General features: G+C 39.1%; 2 protein-coding genes across 6 annotated transcripts in view; one reads left to right on the forward strand and one right to left on the reverse strand.

Annotated features, from left to right (window-relative positions):
• Positions 1-17,533, forward strand: part of DTNBP1 (dystrobrevin binding protein 1) — a 73,693-nt gene extending 56,160 nt beyond the window's left edge. The window contains exons 8-10 of the mRNA XM_075745115.1: positions 10,956-11,111; positions 12,997-13,140; positions 16,428-17,533. Coding sequence (XP_075601230.1) covers positions 10,956-11,111; positions 12,997-13,140; positions 16,428-16,675 — 548 coding nt within the window. The 3' untranslated portion in view covers positions 16,676-17,533. The remainder of the gene's footprint in view (positions 1-10,955; positions 11,112-12,996; positions 13,141-16,427) is intronic.
• A 526-nt stretch (positions 17,534-18,059) lies between these two features.
• JARID2 (jumonji and AT-rich interaction domain containing 2) overlaps positions 18,060-20,717 on the reverse strand; it is a 225,334-nt gene continuing 222,676 nt past the window's right edge. For all 5 annotated transcript variants that reach the window (XR_012833951.1, XM_075745108.1, XM_075745111.1 and 2 more), the window contains exon 18: positions 18,060-20,000. Coding sequence is in view for 4 of the 5 variants with exons in the window: in XM_075745108.1 (XP_075601223.1) it covers positions 19,824-20,000 (177 nt within the window). In the remaining variant the exon portion in view is untranslated. The remainder of the gene's footprint in view (positions 20,001-20,717) is intronic.

A 20,717-nucleotide genomic window follows, 5' to 3' on the forward strand; every position in this document is an offset into this window, starting at 1 on the left:
AAAATAAAAATGCTCAGTGGAAAAAACACACTGATGTATATTTTGCACTTATCATAAGATGTCCTGTTCCGTAATGCCTTTCCATAATAGAAAATGAGGAATTTTAACTGTGAAAATGTAGCCATATATTCTGAAAATTTTTTTTATATTCAGCCACAGTTTTCTCTTTGAAATGTAGTAAGATTTTGTCGTTGTTTGTTGTCTTCCTTTTATTGTGCCTGTATAATTGTTACTGTCCATTTGGCTGAATTTAAAAGCAACCCATTAATTGAACAATGCTTTTGTAAGGGAATATTTCAGTATTATAAAAAGTCTGCAAAATACATGCCCTTACTACTGTTGCAAGTTAGTTTTACTAGTCAATAGCACTGTTACAGGTTCGATTTTAAAAAGAATGATGGCATCTTTGTTTTGCATTTGAAAATAAATAGGGATTTTTAAAATAAGCTGCTCTGACATAACTGATAGCCTGTGTGTAATGAATATGCAGGATTGCATGTATTTTAAACTTCCTCAGCTGGTAAAGCATCCCTAACAGCCGTCTCCTGGTAAATTAGTCCCCCTCTCATATTATTTTGTAGAAACTGTTTGGATGCTCCTGGATGCTGGTTTGTTAGAGTGAATGGTACTTCAGATCTCATTTGGCTAATCACATCAAACGAAAGTGTTTAGTCACCACTAGGATTTCTAAAGGTGGTCTCCACTGTGATTCATTTTGGGACATGAACTGAGCAGTGCTGAGCTGGACTGGATTTGTATTTTAATGGTCCTATTTCTTCCTGCTGAATTCTAAGAATGGAGAAGTAAACCCAGGAGTAATAGGATGAATTAATAGCAATTTTTTTCTTGTATTGTAGAAGATGTTTTGACAGAAATGGAAGACGAAATAGACTAAGTTGTCAAGAAAAAAAAAATACTTCAAATATTCTCTGTGTGCTACCGATGATTGAGTTATGATCTTTTTAATATATGACTGCATATGAAATTTTGACATTGTAAACAAACTAGGCTTCTACGTGAGGAAGAGAGTGATTTCACTGGCGGTCCTACAGTTCTGACTACCTGAACATTTAAGTTTAATTTGTAGAATTTTTCCCCTCTTATACTTAGATTAAAATAGAAAGAAATTGCAAAAAAACCCACACAAATCAATGCTTTCTCCTATTTATTCCTTTTGTAGTTAATCCCTGGTCCTTTCATATTGATTGAGTCCATTGTGAACAGGTAGACATCCATGTTTTAGCATAAATACCTCAGGTGCATCTTTGGACACAGAATCTGTTTTTCTTGAAATAAGGGATATATTTGTTGCTTGTTTAAAGTGTGAAATTTAGGCTGTGTTAAAAGCCTTGTTTAAGTTCTAGTAACGAGGCCCTCAAGTTCTGAGCGCTAACAGAAAACCACTGCTGATAACTGAGCAATAGATCTTGCAGTTGATTGCAGTAATGCTCACAGGCTTTATGCTTTCGGAACTTTAGTTTGATGACCGATTCAGATGAGAGAGGACTGATGATTTGGAATGGTTTCCAGCGTCAAATACTTCAAGTATAACTTGACTTTGCAAAATGGTGTCCTTCACTATTGAATAATAATGTTTTAAAATTCTGATGGACATAGAAGTTTCATCATTGTACAGTGTTATTTGCCACACATCTGTAAAGCGGATCTGTTATCAAATGCAATTGATATAATGCATGTTGAATGTCTTACAAGGTGGAAGAGATGAGAAAAAATCAAATTCTCTTTCAACTAGTTGCATAATTTTTTAATGAAAGGTAGAGTTTTTTCTTTTCTGTTTCTGATTGAGTGATCATTGCTTATATTAACCTAAGACTTTTATTAAAGTGTGTTATTAAAAAAAAAAAAAAAAAAAAGCAAGCCTTCTTCAAGTATGACATATGTCACTGTCAGCCAAAGTGAGAGGTCTGTGGTACCAGAGGGATAGCAGGATTTTTCTGTTTCCAGACTCATGTGAAGACAATAGCTGACTATGTGCATTGAAAACTGGATTTTGAATTTCAAAAGATCAGTGAAATGTCCGCGTGTGTTTTCTAAAGATTGAAGTGATGAAGCTGCTCTTAGGTATCCTTTGATGTGTTGCCTTCTCCCACCTAGAAATTGCTTCAGAATGGAACTGGATGGTTTGTCCTGAGAACTGTAACAAGGAATCTGAGGATATTGAGAGATGTGTCCCTCCATCAGGCAGCCTAATCAGAGCAATTAGTTCAACAAACCTATGCTGCGTGTAGGGAAGACAAAATATACAACACGTATTTTGACCTTTCAGTAGTCATGGAATCTTTGCAATGTATACATTTCCCCTGCACACACCACCACCCCCCCCCACCCCCCCCCCGATGTTTCTGTCCAGAAAAGCCTTGAAAGAAATAAGATAGTGTTATCCAATGTAAGGTCAGATCAGACTGAACCATGCTGAGACTGTGAATCCACAGCACTCTCCTTTTGGCTCTGAAACTTGTTAGGTAGGACTCATTGGGAGGATCTACCCCTCCTTCTGGGAGAGGGAGGTATAAATTGCATGTTCAGATCAGAAAACTGCTTAGTCTGAAAAAATATGGAGTAACCCCCGCATTTTGCTTTGTTTTAGTTAATAGGAAAGAATACAAGAATGTGTTCACTTTCAGGTTTTTTGAGGCAAGATTTAGTTCAGCCCTGAATGATACTGTTTTGCTAGTCTGTGCATCTGAAGATGGTTGTAGTTTGGGTGAAGAACAGTTTTAGTAAAGCAAGAGTTTGGGGCTTGATGCTATTCTTAAGGACAAGTAAAAGTTGATACCTGCTGACTGATTTACCTTGTTGTGGAACCCATATTTTCAACGTGTGCACAATGTGTTATGACAGCAAACCAGTATCTCATAATTTATTTATGTATCTATGCATGCACATAATTTGATCTAGAAGGCAAATATCTGAGTTGTGCAAATGTTAAGATTAGCACTATTCTTGTAGTAGTAGAAACCATTTGCTTGTCTTTGTTTGAGAGCCTTGCAGTTCCAAAGAAAAGTAGCTTCCTTTTCAGAATGGAAAATAGTAATTAAATTGTTCGATAGATCAATTTGTACTTGGACGATGGGATGTTATTACTCTTATTTGGGACAGTTTCATGGACTTTTGCAAACCTGAATTAGAACGCTGTGGTTTCTATTTTAAGCACTTTGGGTTTAGATTTACTATTGATTAGTTTTTCCATTTGAAAAAGAGCATTTTGAGGTGAGACCGAAAAAGCAGTAATTGGAGAGTGTATGCATTAAAGACAACTTTTATGACAGTAGACTAGTGTTGAGTCATTTGAACTGTTTGCAAGTATAATTTCTGCAGTAGTGGGATTTTTCTGTAGTGCGTGGCTAGATTTTTAAAGCCAGATTGTCTTCACAAGTAAACTTATGTGTACTGAACATTCATCTGACATTGTCAGGTTTATAGTGAAAATAAATACTTTATGGTTTAGTAACAAAATTATTGTTCTCACAGTACCAGAAATGGTAGATTTACAGGGAGTCAGGAAACAAGCGTGTGAGCTCAGATGCTTGCCAGTTTGTTTATTTTCAACTTACTTTCTATAGTATGGAGGTTCAGCTTAATGTTATCCTTCCTTTGTCACCTTTTCTTCTGTTACAGTTGGTTAGAAATCTGAGTAAAGGAGGAAGAGGGGAATTAGAAGACCACCGTCCTAGCAGAGCCTGTCCTGGTGCAAGTTGAGGAGAGTTTGTGGTACTCGCATCCCAGTGAAGCCGCATTGCTAAATCCTGTCTTCTAGAAAGACATATTGTCACTTAGGGTTCTTGAGAACATAACCGAAATTGAACCAGGAAACTGGAGGATGGTGGATTGTAGATTTGTTAACCCAGAAATGGTCAAGTATGGGCCTAGAGGAAAGAATTCCTGCCTTAAAGCTTTTGCTGTAACATTACTGTACTTTGTAAGATGTGCATTTGCACATCTGAACGTAGGAAAATACTGAAGCAAGTGTGGAAAAAAAACCTTAATGTGCTCTAGAAGAGTATACCCATGATGATTTTAACTATAGTTAAAACTATTCTAACATTGGTCATGATTACCACATTAGCAGACATGAAAATTTGCCTGTTCTTAATTTAAAAAATTCGAGAAGTAGGCAAATACACTCAGGTTTCAGCATTTTTTTAATGAGAAATAAAATGTCCAAAAGCATTCTTACTGTTTCTGAACCACAGGAAATCTAGCTCTGAACCAGTACTGCGTTACGCTGCTGTGGGCCGCCTTGCAGAAGAGTTCTTGACCTTGTGTATTTTTAAGCTTGCAGACAATAGAGAAAGGTGAAAACAATCTGAAGAATATAATGTGCCATATGGCTGCTATGTAGGATGTTCTTTAACTTTGAATGCTCTGGGCTTGTTTGAACCCCTACATTAATTGCAGCGTGTGCTGTATTAACTGTTCAAAATCCCAAACAAACCCAAACTGGATGCACTCTGTCCATAGCTCAGGTGTATTCTCATCTGCAGTAGCAAGCCTCTGGTCTGCCTTAGAAAAGTCCCGTCATACTTTACAAGGCTGTAAAAAGTAGGAGAGCGCTGAAGAAAACTGTGAAAGTAAAATTAAATGTAAATGGAATAACCTTTTGTTTAGCTCACCTAGAGATCCTAATTCTGTTGAGCTCTAATATTCTTTTTGCACACCGTGAGGTATGTGATTATAAAGTTTGTGTGATTATTTTCTTTTAATCCTAGAGGTATTTACAAGTTTAGAACCTGATTCATGTGTTTGCTGTTTGGTGCAGCATATTTTTAGTATCTCTTCATGATGATGATTTCCTGGTAGCCAGATAAAGTTTGGAGTTATGCAGAAACCTTTCCCCAAGCTGCATTTCCTGTCGCGTTGGTCGGAAGCTGCTTCTTCCTCCAGGTGCTGCTTTAGTAACTGGAATCTTGGCATACACAGGCAGTTATTTTCAATCGTTTGTTCTGCTGTTTATTTAGGCTTATTCTGTATTTTTCAAGGATCTCAAGTAAGCAATTTGTTTAGAGGGAATCTCTAAGGTAAGCCAGCTTGTTGAAACTGCTTATTAGGCAACTTAAAAAAATAATTTCTCTGCACTGGTAAAACCTCTGCTTTTCCTCTTGGCTGGATTATTTCTGGGCTAACTACAATTTTCATATTCTGATGCAATTTATAAAAACAGTAGTTAGAAATTATCAAGGAATACATGCAGTCATTTTTAGTAACTGATTTTTTTAATGAAAAAATATATTAATAAAAATAATTCTTATAATTTTAGTAAAATGCAGACTTTAGAGTTGTCAGACAGTAAATCTCGCTTGGAGCAATGTACATTTTTTGCAGCGGAGATAGTCTTTCTAAAGTCCAGTGAAATCCTGACTTCACATTCTAGTGAATCAGGACTTAATTTTTTTGATTGTAATTATTTGAATATACTTTTGGAATGTCTTTTTTTTTTTTTTTTTTTACTTTGCAAAGAGACTGTTAAATCAGAGTTTAAAAACAATTAAATCTTGTCGTCTCCATTTGTTTTGTTTTCACTCCAATTTGGAGGAAAGACTGTGCACATAATTCCCATGTCTTAGAAATTTTTTTCAAGTTTTGCCAACAGTTTCTCCCCACTTTTCAGCAAAGTATGGTGCAAGAGTGCTCTGAACTTCCTCCCTCATATTATCAAAGTGTATTCTAAATTCTGTCAAGAATATTTTAAACATTTTTGAGAAAAACTGCATTCTTTGAAGTGTTCCCCGGCGTCTTGTCTCACTTTGATATTTTTACTTAAAAGGGTATATAATGAGGCAGTTGCAAGTATAAGTTACTAAGTTATAACGCACTTGAAAAGTAACTTGGCTGGCTATCTTCCACTGTCTGTTTTTATGTTTTATCATTCTGATTTCTGAAGGCTTTCAGTGGTTTGGTGAATAACCAGATTGCTAATAGGTTTTGACAGTCTCACACAATATTCTTGTAGCTGAATTACGCTGTTACAGTCTGGATGGATAAATAACTGGTTGGCTTAGAGGGAAGTGGTTAATGGGTCATTCTCTACCGGGAGGCTGGTGAGAAGCAGCAGGCTGGTCTTTCCCAGAGGAGGTGATGGAGGGCACTCCGAGTTTGCAGATGACACCAAATTGGAGGGATCAGTTGATACAGTGAGGGCAGGGCTGCCGTCCAGAGACGTCGAGAGGGGCCAGAGGAGTGGGCTGACAGGAACCTTAAGAAGTTCAACAGGTATTTGCATTTGTGCAAAGCCCTGCATGCAGGCAGGAGGAGCCCCCGCAGCGAGACCCGCTGGGGACTGACTGGCGGGGGAGCAAAGCCGCTGGGGGTGCGGTGGGGAGCCAGCCGGGCATGAGCCGGCAGCACGTCGGGCACCAGGGGAGGCCCCAGCATCCTGGGCTGGAAGAACAGGAACATGGCCAGCAGGTCAAGGGTAGGGATTATCCTCCCCTACTCAGCATGTCTACATGCTGCATCTGGTTTTTGGGCCTCCGCAGTACAGGAGGAACATCAAAAACCTGGAGCGAGTTCAGTGAAGGGCTACTTGAGACTTTGGTATCTTTAGTGAAAGCAAAAATCCCTGAGAAGAATACTTGCATACATTTTATGGTCTGGTTGAATGAGTCTACAAATACCAGATGAACTGTAGAGTGGAGGGGGGGAAAGGGCATTTAGTTTAAGCTCCAGTTTTTGTCTTACTCTGTCTTTCCCTCTTTAGAACATTTATGGATTCTAGTTCACATGAGAACTATAAAGTAATATTATAAATTAATTGAAAGAAAGTGAACTGATTGTGTAACACTATGAAAGCACCAAAAAGCCATTGATTTGTATGACTTGACGTCTTTCACATTAGGTCGAAGGGATGTGCTAGCAATCTAAGCAAACAGTGGTTTCGGTTGCTCATTTATTTTTTTAGTCATTCTTCTAATTTGTTATATTTTTAGCCATACTTATTCAGGAAATCTGTGCATAACTGGAAAATGTTTTAGATTGAAGTATAAAATGGTCACTTGGCTTGTTGGTTAGATAGAAACTTTAGCTACTGCAGCAAAATTTTAGTTTGTAGAAAGTGTCAGTCAGGCATGTAAATGATATCAGAAAATGGCATCCTTTATATTTAAAGTATATGGTTATAAGCTACTGTAATTTGTTCCTTTGGAGTTTGGATTCTTCTAGTGTCTAGTTCAAATGCTTAAGATATGGGGAAGGGGAGGGAGGGGGAGGTTTTCCCAGAAATAGAGTTAATTTGTAAATAAAAATGTTTTATAAAGTGATTAAGAAATAATCTGTCTTGAGGTCCTGGCTTTAATAAATGAATCTTGTAATAGGAATACAGTGTATGGTTAGCACAGCATCTGGCTTCAGAAAGGTATCAGAAATGTAAATTAAAGTGTGAAAACATGGACATTATACCAAATAGTAATACTGTACTCCTAGTCTTGTCTTGATTTCTAAGTTTTTGAGCTGTTTGCACAGCTATATGGTGATTTTTTTTCCCTCAGAAAAAAGGCTGGGCAGGGGAACACCTATAAAGAAAGTCAATGCATTAAGGACTACATTCCAGGCACTGATTTTTTTTTTTCTTTTCAAATTTTTTTTTTCCTCCATTGACCTTTAAGAGCACAGGGCAGTCCTTTTAATGACTGGAATTAGCTGGTCAGCTTTCCAGGTCCCATTAGCTGATATAAGCAGGATCCATAGTGACAGAAGCAGATGATGACTATAGCTTTTTCTCCAGCTGAGGTATTTGGAGGAGTTGTCCCCTGAAACTTTCTTGATAAATCCTCACCTGGCTAGAGGAGATGAGGGCAGCATAGCATCTCAGTAGGTGCACGTATCCAGAGGCCGCTTCCGGCAGGGGTGACCAGTTCCAGGGTGGAAGTGACTTCCATGCTTCTGTGCCTGTGTAGCGTGTGTGATGAGCAGCTGTAGCAGGTCAAAATGTAGGTGGGTTTTGAGGAGGAGTGTGAGTGTTGTTCAGCAGTGCTGGAGAAAATGAGATTTTGTAGCAAGTGGAGGTTTTGTGGACGAGTGCTGCCTCTTTGCTTGGGCTTTGGAGGAGGCTGTAAGTTGTACTGTGGCTGTGCGTTGGCTGTGGGTCTGTGCTGGGGATGGTGCGAAAGGCTATATGCCACCACCTGAGTTTCCAGTTTTTAGGAAATATTTTGCCTACTTTTAGTTCTGTTCTCTTCAAACTCATAACTGGTGTAGAATTGAAGTTGCCTTGTATTTGGGTTATCACGGCAACTCCTCTAAGTCTGCATCTAATTGTGAATTAGCATTTTCTGTGTAGTCTGTCCTTTTTTTTGTCTTTCCTGTGCACAGCTGTGTGATTGAGAAATAGGTGCAGTTACTAATTCAAAGGTACGATTTGATGGTGAAAGGAAAAATGCGATAGTATTTTAAGCATGTTAGGTCTCAGTGATGTCTGTAAGAATTCGTATGTGGACATGGAGAGCATATGACAGTAGAGCATATGACAGTAGATGGCTGATATTTTTCTCTGCCTTAGAACTGCTTTGGTGCTGGCTTTATTCAGTGTTTTATAAACACCTAAAACTACGCTTGGATTCTGGAAAACGTAATTTGTAAAAGAAGCAATACACCCGTTTTCTGTTGTTTCAGGTTTGATCATTAGTTTCATCTAGCCATCCTTAGCATTTCTGACAACAAACCAAAACCTCACATGAAGCAGTTTGGATTTGCTTAGCCAAGCAACTTTTATTACACCTGGCAGACGGTGAAATCATGCAGCAAGGTTCTTGACATTAACTCTCTATAAGTGACTTTGGAGAACAAGCCTATGACACCTCTTCAGCTAGCGTCTTTTGCGTTTCTTTAGAACGTATCAGCACAGCAGGCAGCTCTTAGCAGTTAGCTTTGGCCAGTGACAATTTCCATAATTAGCAGAACATTTTAGGCAAAATAAAAAAACAGGGGGCGCAGTGCTAAGAAAGAAGTTGTATCAGTCTCATATGTTGTTTGGGTACTATCTCTGTTCTGGGGTTAAAAATATCCTGAAGTACCAATGTAGAGTGCAAAACTGTCAGAATATATTATGAGAAAGACAGGAAATTTCTGTTGTCAGTGAGAGCCGCTGGCTTTTATTAGTACAATTGAATAGCATTTCTGCATCATACACAATGTTGGTAATAATTGCTTATTGTTCAGGATTGTAGTAAAGGAGTTGCTCCAAGGAACAAAGCGTAATCGTACACCACTGTGTAATTGATAATAAAGACATGTTGACTTAAAGGAAAATGTGTTCCTTATTATACGCTGACGTGTTACTTCTGAAAACTGCTTTAAGAAAAAAATTTTAGCTTATTTACTGACATTTTAATGGGTATTTGGTGTGTCAGTCCAGTTTTATGGCTCTTTTCGGCAACTATCACAGCTCAGTTGCTTCTGTGTATCATCTGTGACCTGTATGCAGGCAACAGAGTGAATTACTACTCTCCGATGTTTTTGCCTGGTTTAATAAAACACATGCTGCCATTTGGATAATAATCTCCATAATGGTAAAAGCTTTTAATGAATTCCTTATTGTAAAATATCATTAACAGAGTATTTTCTCTGGAAGACTGATACGATGCTTGTCCTAGAAAACCTTACACTCTTTCAGCATTTATCTGTATGGATGCCATATTCTAACTGTCTGTCTGGTGTGTGGAAGCTTGGACATTTTTTACCCAGCAGTGTTTGGAGCTTCCCCTAATGGAACAGCCCAGGCCAGCAGCTCTTCTTGCCACCCCCGTCCTTTCCACCAGCAGCTCAGCTAGCAAATTCTTTTTTTTTATTGTAAGCTCGTGAGATTGGTTTAGAAAAATGAACGGAGAACTCTGAGAGGAGGGGTTCCAGTTTATATGTTCCTCCTAAAAAGCATTTTTTTCTAAACCATATTCTAATAGTGATCTGCCTAGAGTTAGTTCTTCCATAGCTACCACATCTTTTTGTTCTAGAAGATGTTATTCTTCACTAAACCATATGATTCAGTTCTTTGTACATCCTCTTGCAAGTCGGTGACTCCTGTACAGCAAAACAGGAGGGAAGGAGTTGTTCCAACGATATTCAGCCTAAGCTTCTTTCACTGTAGAAGGAAAAAGGAAGTTCTAGAGACCTAGCATAGATGTGTCTGAGCACATTTGGCTGTCACTGTATGTCTGTACAAGCTGGCCCTTTCTGCTTGGTGTCATACTAGTAATTCATGTCAGTTGGCTCTGGTTTTTTTTTTTTGGTGTCAGTTGCATCACCGTCTTCTGGCACGTTCTTGGCTGCTGTACGCAGAGAAGACCCTGTATATTGATGTTAGTGACTGTGTGGTGTTGTCACTGAAAACAGTGCTGTTTGCCTACCTCCTGTCCACTCAGGCTGCCTTCACAGCTTCTGTGGAGACATACCTACCCTACATGTAGGATAATCTTCAAAGGATTTTTCCAGTCTATGTCGAGGCTGACAATAATAGAATCTCATACACACATGCACGCACACACATATGTATGTGTATTTATATGCACATACATATAAGCATACATACATATATATCTTTCCACTGGTATTGTGGTGGAAATGTGCTGCAACATTCAAATTGAAAGTATTGCTTTTGTGTGCAGAAGCATCATTATCTGATAACTTTTTGGGGCAGAATTCTGAAATCCTGGTTATTGATGGGCAGTACTTTCAGGTGTTGCTGTTTATACAGTTCAAGGAATCTGCATCTTGCCTCAAGATAAGTAGTTAAGACATCACTTTAATGTGAAGGTTATGCTGCCTAATATAGCATTCTTATCCTCTCAGTTTGAAAATATAGTTGCAAAGCGCAGAAGCCTTCTTTTATAACAACCTGTAGTAACAGTCTGTCGGTATTGAACTGGTTCAGTAGCTTTTAAATTCTGAGAGTCGGGGGGGGATATACACGCAATATTTCATGTGTGTGTTTGTTTTACGCTCAGCTGAGCTAGATGCTGAACATGCACAGAAGGTTTTGGATATGGAGCACACCCAGCAGATGAAGCTAAAGGAGCGCCAGAAGTTCTTTGAAGAAGCCTTCCAGCAGGACATGGAGCAATACCTTTCTACAGGATACTTGCAGATAGCAGAGAGGCGAGGCAAGTTTTAAAATACCTTCTGTGTAATCCACAAACTCACAACTTGGAGAACATTGTTGAGGGGTCAGTCTGCAGCGGTTTTAATGTTTATAGCTGACGCGCTGCAGTGTGTAAATTCTTCCTTGGTGGAATTGGAACTTCTGATAAGCTCTTTAACAAACTTTGAGTTGCAGGGGAACTAGGCAACATAGAAAATCAGTCAGATGCTCTGCTCATTGTCTGAGGAAATACAGTACATCTGGAACAGCACTTCTCTCTGCAGCTGAAGAGTGCATCCATACCTATAAAGACATGGATGGAGGTGGCCCTTTCTGTCCACTGGAGTTCCAAAGCCTGGGGTTGTCACCTGTCAGGAGGTGCCTCAGGAAATTTTTGAAGCACAGAGGAAAGCTCAGTGTCGTGTTTCAAAGCAGTTCCCAGGTGGTAGCTGTTTCCATTGTCTGTGTAACATACAAAGTATGTGATGAGGGCATAGGAGATCAGATTAGGCGCTCTCCTTAGTATGAGATGACTCAAGTCTGGCATCTCCCGACTAGTTAAAGCACATGAATGCCATAGACTACAGACACTTCTGTGTGGGAGGTATCCATCTGTTGGGCCAAAATGCAGCGATTATAGGACCAGAAAGAAAGCAATCAGGAGATTACGTCACTCATGTGTCAGGAAAAGAACGTAGAGATTCTGTCCCTGCTCCTAGACCAGTTCTGCTGTGATTTGTAATGTCAGAGCAGGGAATGCAGTCCAAGATTTCCATTTCTCTGCATGAGTGCTATAAATGCTCATCTGTAAGATGCTCTAGATGGGTTGCTAGGACAGCCTTCTGGGAAGTGGGATGTGTAAGTTTTAAATTCCTTTGGTCTAGGAAGGAATTGAGTTTGGGTCTCCTACTCTCTCTATATAGAGAGAACACTAAAAGCAGGCATTGTCCCTGCCTAGTTAGGACTGGATACGTGGCTGTGTTAGAAAGTTAGAATAGCTAACTTTCTGAACTTCAGCTTTGCAGTATAATGCAGAGCCTGTGTATATCAAAGCAACGGTTTCTGTGAAGAATTTGATCCTAGAGCTATAGTATACTTGAGGGGGAAAAAACTCCACCAAATGATGTCTCAGTTCACACGTAAAGGCTTTTTAATAATTACACTATTAATTTAGATAAACCATTAAACTGTTCATTATAATATTTGATGTTATATATATATGCAGCAACTGGACTTACATACAAGTACCCCTGAACTTATTTTTTCTGTTTGTATGCTTTATTATTCAAGGAAGAAGATGCTCATCCAAGCATTTAATTCCCTTGTGAATTGTTGGTATTGTCACATTAAAAATGTGAAATCCCTATGCTGAGAGAAGATACTGGGCATCAGCCTAGGTTTTACGTACTACTGTTATTTATTAGACTGGTTGATTGAATGAGGAAGAAGAATGGGTGCTCTGTTAACATTAATCCTTCATCTGCATTTTCATGTCCCTTTCTGTATTGACATTTAGTGATTGTGTGTTTAAATGTGATTAGTTTTCTCTGAGAAGACTTCTAGTTGAGAGAATTGGAAAGGAGTGTTACAAAATGGAAAGTTTCAGCCTTTGCCCCCTGAGCTCCATCCTAGCCTATTTCTGACAATGCTCTTGCAATAAATACTGTTGCTAAAAATGTTTTGGTTTACAAAAGCAGTAACGGACATTAGTTTCACAGCAAAGATTGCGCAGAGTACTCCTGGATTGGGGCTGAGATTGCTGCTGAGCAGCAATCTAATGTGGGTGTGCTCCTGCTGTATCTAGTTTAATTATTACTAATGCATACAATTGTAGCAGCTATTGAAGCCTTTATAGGTAATAACATGATGTAGCTCAGTTTGCTCATTGCACTATATTTTTACTACAGAACCAATTGGAAGTATGTCTTCCATGGAAGTGAATGTGGACATGCTGGAGCAGATGGACCTAATGGACATGTCTGACCAAGAAGCACTTGATGTCTTTTTAAACTCAGGAGGCGAAGACAATAATATGCTTTCTCCCATGCTGGGTATGGTATTAGTAATGACAGCCTGCTTAGAGACGTAGTGATAAATCACCAGATTCGCTCTAATTTGTAATGGATGATGGTATCTCATAAAAACATGGCACTTTACTTTGACTATTTTTCATTAGTGGTTTTGAAAACATTAACTTTTAGTTGCAGTACAAGGGAGCTTGCTGCAAAACTACTTGGTATTTCTGGACTGACTTTCTTTTCATCCAGTTGCTGTAGCTTCATGTTATATTTGTCACGGTACAGATAGGTAATGTTTTACATACTGCTTTTAAGGTGTGTTTTTTCTCAATGTAAATTGGAGAACATTTTAACAAACATCAACAGAATGTTTGTGGTAATTAGGTTTTTATTTTTAAGACTGCCTTCTTAGAATTGGTCTGGAATTTTGGCATTTTGAAGCAAATTCAGACCAGTTGTATAGTGTAAGATCTTCAGGGAGAGAGATTCAGAGACATGGTTCAACCCGCATTTCATATCTATAAAACATGACAATGTTCTGGAAGCTTCTGAATAGTGATTCTGATACTGCAGCTCTTCCATGTGGCCTTCTTACTGCTAGTAACATCAGTTAAATTGGATTGAATTAATCTTCATCCAAAATTTGCATATGTGTTCTGATGAACAAAACCAGATTTACGTTTTGGCAAGTTGCAGCATGATGAAGGATCTGCTTACACCACGGAATTAGTAATACGGGATTCCCCCCATCAGGGAAGCTTGTTTTCCTACTTAAAAACTTTACTACTAAAATGCCTTTTCCCAAAAGAGCCAAAATAAGTTTTCTTGGGGGAGATTATGAAGCTCCTTTAAATGTAATTTTGATTTCTTTTGAAAATACAGGTTAGAGTATTTTTATAGAAGTACTTACAGTGAAGAAACAGTATACTTTAAATCCTATCCTATATTTTGGGATACGTAAAGAAAAATGTTAATAATATCCTGGGGTAGGTTTTTTCCTCCCAATGTAAAGGTGGTAATTACCTGCTGTGAACACAAAAAGCTTACGGTAAGTAGTCAAGGCACACTTGACTACTAGAGGTCTTCGTGTTTTATTGCAAAAACTAAATTCAGATGGCCGGGTTTGGATAGGCATCCAGTTCTTGCATTATGAAAGTTGATCGTGTTCTGAGCATGCAAGTAATTACAGCATCTAGGACTGTTGAATTTCCCTCTGAATTAGAAGGGATTTTTGTGCTTGCTTTAAGGACCTTGCCCCCTAGTATCAAGCCAAATGCACAATAGTCTTCATTCTCAGAAAAACGAGATGACGTAAAGATAACTCTTCATTTTGCTGTCAGTGGAGAACTGGGTTGGTCAGGGCAAGATTTGTTTCACAATGTTACTGAACGCCACAGACTACAGGTAAGCTATTTTAGTAACTGCTAAAAATGAAAATCAGCTCAAGACATTAAAATGTTTTCAAATTTGTCTTGCTATAAACATTGCCAGCTTATGGACACTGATTTTCAAACATTGCGTGATAGGAAGTTGAACTGAAAAATTTACGCTCCTCTGCCACTCCAGAAAACTTCTTTGTGTGTCTTGTGTAACACAATCTAATGCATGCTGGTGTGCACAGCATGAAGACAGGTGTCTTTTATAAAACATCTTCCTAGTATCACTTGTGTTCAGCAGAAATTCACATGCTACCTGCGGAAGCAACTCAGTAGGCCTGCTAGACATCCTGGACTGATGCAGTCGGTTGGAGCGCAGGCTGTTTTCAGTCCAGGCAGGTTGGTCGGCTGTCAGAGTTGTGAACGTTGGACAAGATGTTTATCAACTTGTGTTGGAGACCTGCTGAGGGCGTGGTTCCCCCTGGACTTCCTGGGTCCCAGAGAAGCTAAGACAGTGTCACATATGGGACTATGTGAGGGTGCTGAGGCACTGGAACAGGTTGCCCAGAGAAGCTGTGGATGCCCCCTCCCTGGAAGTGTTCAAGGCCAGGTTGGATGGGGCTTTTGGCAACCTGGTCTACTGGAGGGTGTCCCTGCCCACGGCAGGGGGTTGGAACTAGATGATCTTTGAGGTCCCTTCCAACCCAAACCAGTCTGTGATTCTATGACTACTTTCTGTCCCAGTTTAGGTCCAGAATTGAAGATTGCATCTAGTTAGGACAAGAACTGTGCCTGAGCAAAGGTGTCAGTACAAGCAGCTTCTGTTGCCTCCAGATGCTGTTGTGACTGTTTTCTTGTTACAATTTAACTGGGATACTCCTACAATATGGGGACTGGTCACAGGGCAATGCGGTGTGAACTGCTCTGCAAACAGCTGTAGCAGAGGTCATGTGGTGCAGTGATCAGCTTATTTCCATCTGACCCTCTTGAAACCTTTTTCTATGAAATCTCACAGGATTTTTTTAGGAGTATTTTCTCACTAAGGTTACTCAGCACTGAAGCTGGGTGCCTGACTATGGAGAACCCCATGTTAGGTATAGTAGGGAAGGAAAAAAGGGCTTTATTTGGCAGATCATATAGAAAAAGTGTTTAGATGTTTCCCTGTTTATTTTTTTTTCCCTTCTTACTTGCTGCTGGGAAGTGTCCAGAAGAGGATCTGAGATAATTTTGAAATCTGAACTCTCAAACTGCAAGCAAACGCCATGACACTGCACTTGCTTAGAAAGCTTTTTGCATAGGATATGGAGGAACCCCCGTCTTAAAATCCCATTCCTGTGCCTTTGAGCTATGTTGTAACTTTACCAGAGGAATTCTTTTATGCTGTGGGCAAGAATTTGTTTTGCTTCTGCATCTTAATTTTTAGTCAAAACTGGAGATTACTATTATATCTCCCAGTTACCTTTTTTTTTTTTTTTTTTTTTTAAATTAGGTTTATTTATGTGATTCTGTTGGCTAGAGTTTCTCTGGAGGATTTTGCTGTTGGTGATGATTCTCAGCACATGCTGAAGTTTGGATGGACTTTTACCAAAGTCAGAGTTAGGAGGCTTAAGTGGTCTTGGCTAACAGGCAAACTGTGTCTCTTAACAGAGTCAGGACTTAACAGTCCTGCAATCTTACCTTACTTCATCTCAAGCGTTAGTAATACCAGAAGGAGCGAGACACATACCATCAGAAACGGCTCAAAACCAGCCTGTGGATCAACTTCAGAAAAGCCAAAAGGCAGCTTTGTGTTTTGGGAGGGGTTTTGACAGTGTTTTGCAAAAGCAGCAAAATGGCCTGAATGCATCTCATCACCCAACGTTGAGCTCAGTTAATGTACTCTCTTCTGACTTTGCTTGCTGAGCCACAGCTTGATTGTTGTTGTTTTCTTTTTCCAACTCTAAGGGCCTGAGTCCAACACCTACGCGAATGAGATAAGTCTTCAGGTTCCGAGCCAGTCTGAGTTACGACAGAAACTGTCTTCGCTGTCATCAACCTGTACCGATTCTGCCAGCCAAGAGGCGAGTGAAGGAGAGTCACCAGTTATTCAGTCTGATGAAGAGGAAGTTCAGGTGGACACTGCTCTCGCTGCTGTAGCTGAAAGAAAGGGTGCTTCAGATGTTAGTGATGAAAGTGACTCTCAAACTATTTGAATCTTAAAACCATATCCTTTAAAGAATGACTTCTGAATGAATGAACTAGTGAATGAAAAGCTTGCCTGTGTAACAATTTGCTAACCAAGCAGAACAGCCAGATCTTTGTACTTAGTAATACCGCCTTTTTACAGAATTGCCAGTCATGTGGAGGTTGGTTTTTTAAAAAAAAAAAAAAAAAAGCCTAAAGCACACACACTTTAACAGTAGTCTTGGGGCTCAGGGGAGCAGTGAAGCAGTTGTATATACTATGTATAAGAGAATTAACGGGGAAACATACAAGTTACTTTGACCACTAACCTTGAAATGGCTGATTGGAAATACTTAGCCTTGATGTGTAATACTGAACCCAAATTGTTCCTTGCATGTTTTCAGCTGCTGCAACTGAAGATTTAGGATCCGAACCAAAATGACAAGTTATTTTCTACTCTTTACTACCTACTGTCTGCCTACTGCCTTTGTCTACTAATGCAGCAGCATCTACTCTCTCACACTTCTTATTCAGGACCAACTTAGTTATCATAGGTGTTAAGAAAAAAAAAAAAGAAACTGAAAAAGAGGAGCGATGCATATCGAAATGTTACACTCCCCGTGGAGCAGATTTCTTAGCATTGTATAAACTTACTCCTCTTTCAAGATAAAATAAAGTATTTCTATCCCAACCATGTCTTTTACTTGATTACCCAAATATTTTATTTATGACAGTGAACAGAGGAGACTAATTCAGCAATCAGGGGAAACAAAAAGGTTATTTCTACTGAGCACCAGTGTAATTTACTTTTCCATGGTAACAGCTGTTTGACTACACTGATGCAAAAGCCACCAGTTTAAAGGAAATAAACCTGAATGAATTATAAATTAAGTGCATATGTTTTATAAACTTTAGGACCTGTAGTCAGTATTATCTTGCTGCCATTTTTCCCTGCAGTCATTTTTCTCTCTGAGATCGAGGTCTGCACATGTCTAACACCTGTTGCTTGTCAAGTCTCACACTCTATTTGCAGGGACCTGCTCTCCTTTGAGAAGGCTTCTGGCTCCTGCTCTTCATGCATGGAGGGAAGGAATGTAATCAGAAACAGCGTAAGTAAAAGGATGAGCTGTGACGTAGGTGATCCCTTCCCCAGCCCTGCCCTGACAAAGCTGATGGTTGGGAAGGAGGCACCTCCTGCTGCTCGCCAGCTGGGAAGCGGCCGCTTCCCTTAGGGATTCACTCCATCTCCTGCTATACCTGGCGGCAAAGTGTTTCCTGGCCCCTCTCTGGGAAACGACAGCTGGACGCTCACTACCTGCAATTGGACCTTTGCTATTTAACAAGGCAGTTGCTGAAAGACGTTGTTCTTGAAGGAGCTTAACTTGACTCACTTTCCAGAAGACAGACAAAATGTCCAAAAAAGTTTTGTTTTTTTATTAAACCTCGTAGTACAAACCTGGAAAGTAAACAAAAAACTGGCAATAAACAACATGAAGTCTTTCCTTACAAGGAAAGAGAGCAGAGCAGCGCTAATAAATTAAATGTCAAACTGTAAGCCATAGTCAGAAGTTTACTGTCAAGAGGGAAAAGTACACAGCAAGGCCATAAAAACCAGACAACCACATTTGAAAACACTTGACTCTGTTTATGTTATTGTTAAATATTCCAAAACAGTTCAGTCTTCTGCAACAACAACCAACAAATTGTATTATAGGACTTTCCTGACAGTCACCACTGGCAAGCTCAGTGCAATATGGGTAGCTACGGTATTGTTGAATTCAATTACGAAACAAAACAGTTTGTGAAAACATTTTCCCTTTTTTATTCCACACATACTGTACACACAACCAGAAAAGGGCAACAGCTACTCCATTATTATTTTTTGTTGTTGTTCAGTGATGTAAGCAGCACTTATAAATGTTACAAGAAAAACCCTGTAAGCATCCAATCCAACCGATGAAGAAAGTGAAACGTAAGGCTTTTCTTCATCTTGTCTCTTCGCCATCCCTCCCCCCACCCCAAGAAAAGGCTCAAGTATTTAAAAAAATTTACAGGCATATGTACAAAAGGTGTGATTTTCTTTTTTGTTTTCTTTTGTTACAACATGAAGAGAAAAAAATAGACAAGATGAAAGCAAATGCATTTTCACATTCAAAAGAAAGATGCAGACCTGCTAGTGGCTCTAAAGGTGATCATATAATGAAACAAATTCGAAACAAAAATTAATGCTTGACTGTGTAAAGGTGTGAAAAAGAGCAGTGGAATGGAAATGGAATGTTAGAAAGATTGCACGTCTATGACAAAAGAAGCACTTATGGCTTCAATCACTTTTTTCTTTTTTTTTTCTTTTTTCTTTTTTTTTTTTTAAAGGATGCTATTGAAGGGTTTTTGATAAAGTAGCCAACAGCACCAAAAAATAACAGAATGGATTTCCTAATGAAATCAGGCACAGTTTTCCCTCACATGACTCCTCAAGGCAGGCAGTCTTTTTTCCTCCTTTTTTTTTTTTTTTTTTAAATTTTTTTATTTTTCCCCCTCAAAACAGATGCATAGTGATGTGCTGGTAAAAGAGAACATACTCCAAATCTCCTCCTTTTGCCTACAGTTAGGAAACAAAGTCCATCTTCAGCTGCCATAACCTCCCAAAGAAAGTGTGTATTCTCCAATTTAAAAAATTACAAAACTCATCTTGCTGTGACAGAATAAAAGACAGCCAAAGTAAAGCAATTTCTTTCAAGTTTTTGTCTCCTATCCCTTTTCTCTCTAGAAAAATCTGCTCACATGACTGGAGAACAAATTATAAAACACATCAAACTTTAACCTATTCAAAAAATGGGTTAAAAGCCTTTTTTTCACAGTTACCAAAAAGGCTTTTTATTTTTTCAGCCATAGGGACAATACAAATTAATATTTTATCAGCCCCTTGCCGGTTTAAAACAGTGAACATACGGCAGTTTAAAAAAATCAGACTGCTGTATCTATCTAGTCTAAGTACAAAAAAAAAAATTCAACAGTTTAATGCTAAAACAAAATTAGTTCTCTAAAACCAGAAGAAAATCTTCTTTAGAGCTAGTGCAAAGACAGCTTGTATTCTACAGCAAGTACTCCAAACTATGGTATAATAATTACAAAAAATATATATAAATTGACAAAATGAGAGTGTTGGCATCTTCAGGATTAACTTGAAGCACTTTTGGATGAACTGGAGGATGAAAGCCTAGATGATGGCACGTCAATTGTCGCTCTCTTGCGAGGTCCTCTTTTTGGTGTAGGCTTGCTGATACAGTTCTCAATGCTGCCATTTTTACCAGATACTTTTCCACAGATTTGATTGACTAGACTGATTATTTGTTCCTGTTCAGGAGGTGGGGAAAAACAAAACACAAATTAGCATCTGCTCTTTCTCCAGTCATTTCTGATGGACAGAGAGGTAGTGCTGCTTTTTTGACCGAAAGCACCTAACTGACAGGAAAAAAAAAAATTTCTATGTATTCACAAACTCTGCAGCAGCTTGGCTCATATACTACTACTTCGCAACCAAGAGTTTGGTAAAAAGTACGTGTAGTAGCCCAAGTAGTGCCCTTTCCGAAGCTTTCCCCCTCCAAGCTTAAAGATGGCAATCAATCAGGAGAACTAGGAATGTCTGAGCCCTGGCCACTAAGCCAGGATAAAGAAGCCGGGCTGCAAGGTTACTTCACTAGGGTCAGAAATTTTCTTCGGATACAATTTAAAACCCAACGCTGAACAAAGTTCTAGATGCCATCAATTTAAACCCACAGTAACGTCGCTTATCATTTACTATTCACTAAATATTTCTTTAAAATTTAAGAAAAAGCTTCTGCTTTTCCCCTGATTGTTGTCATTGGTTACAGCATGCTCATTTCATTTAATGCTTTTTGGGATCTGGGTGCCCTGAGCCCCTGCACAAACACAGCCAGCTTGCTGCCACGCAGAAAAAGGGCTACAGGTCTGCGGTGCTGTGATGAGCAAGAGATGGGAGTCCCGGAACTGCACATCACCCTGTCTTGGCTACAATGCCACGCAGGGATTGGATCACGTTGGGAGGAGGCA

The sequence above is a fragment of the Balearica regulorum genome, chromosome 2 (genome assembly GCF_011004875.1).
Source record: "Balearica regulorum gibbericeps isolate bBalReg1 chromosome 2, bBalReg1.pri, whole genome shotgun sequence".
In the NCBI taxonomy this organism is placed as follows: domain Eukaryota; kingdom Metazoa; phylum Chordata; class Aves; order Gruiformes; family Gruidae; genus Balearica; species Balearica regulorum.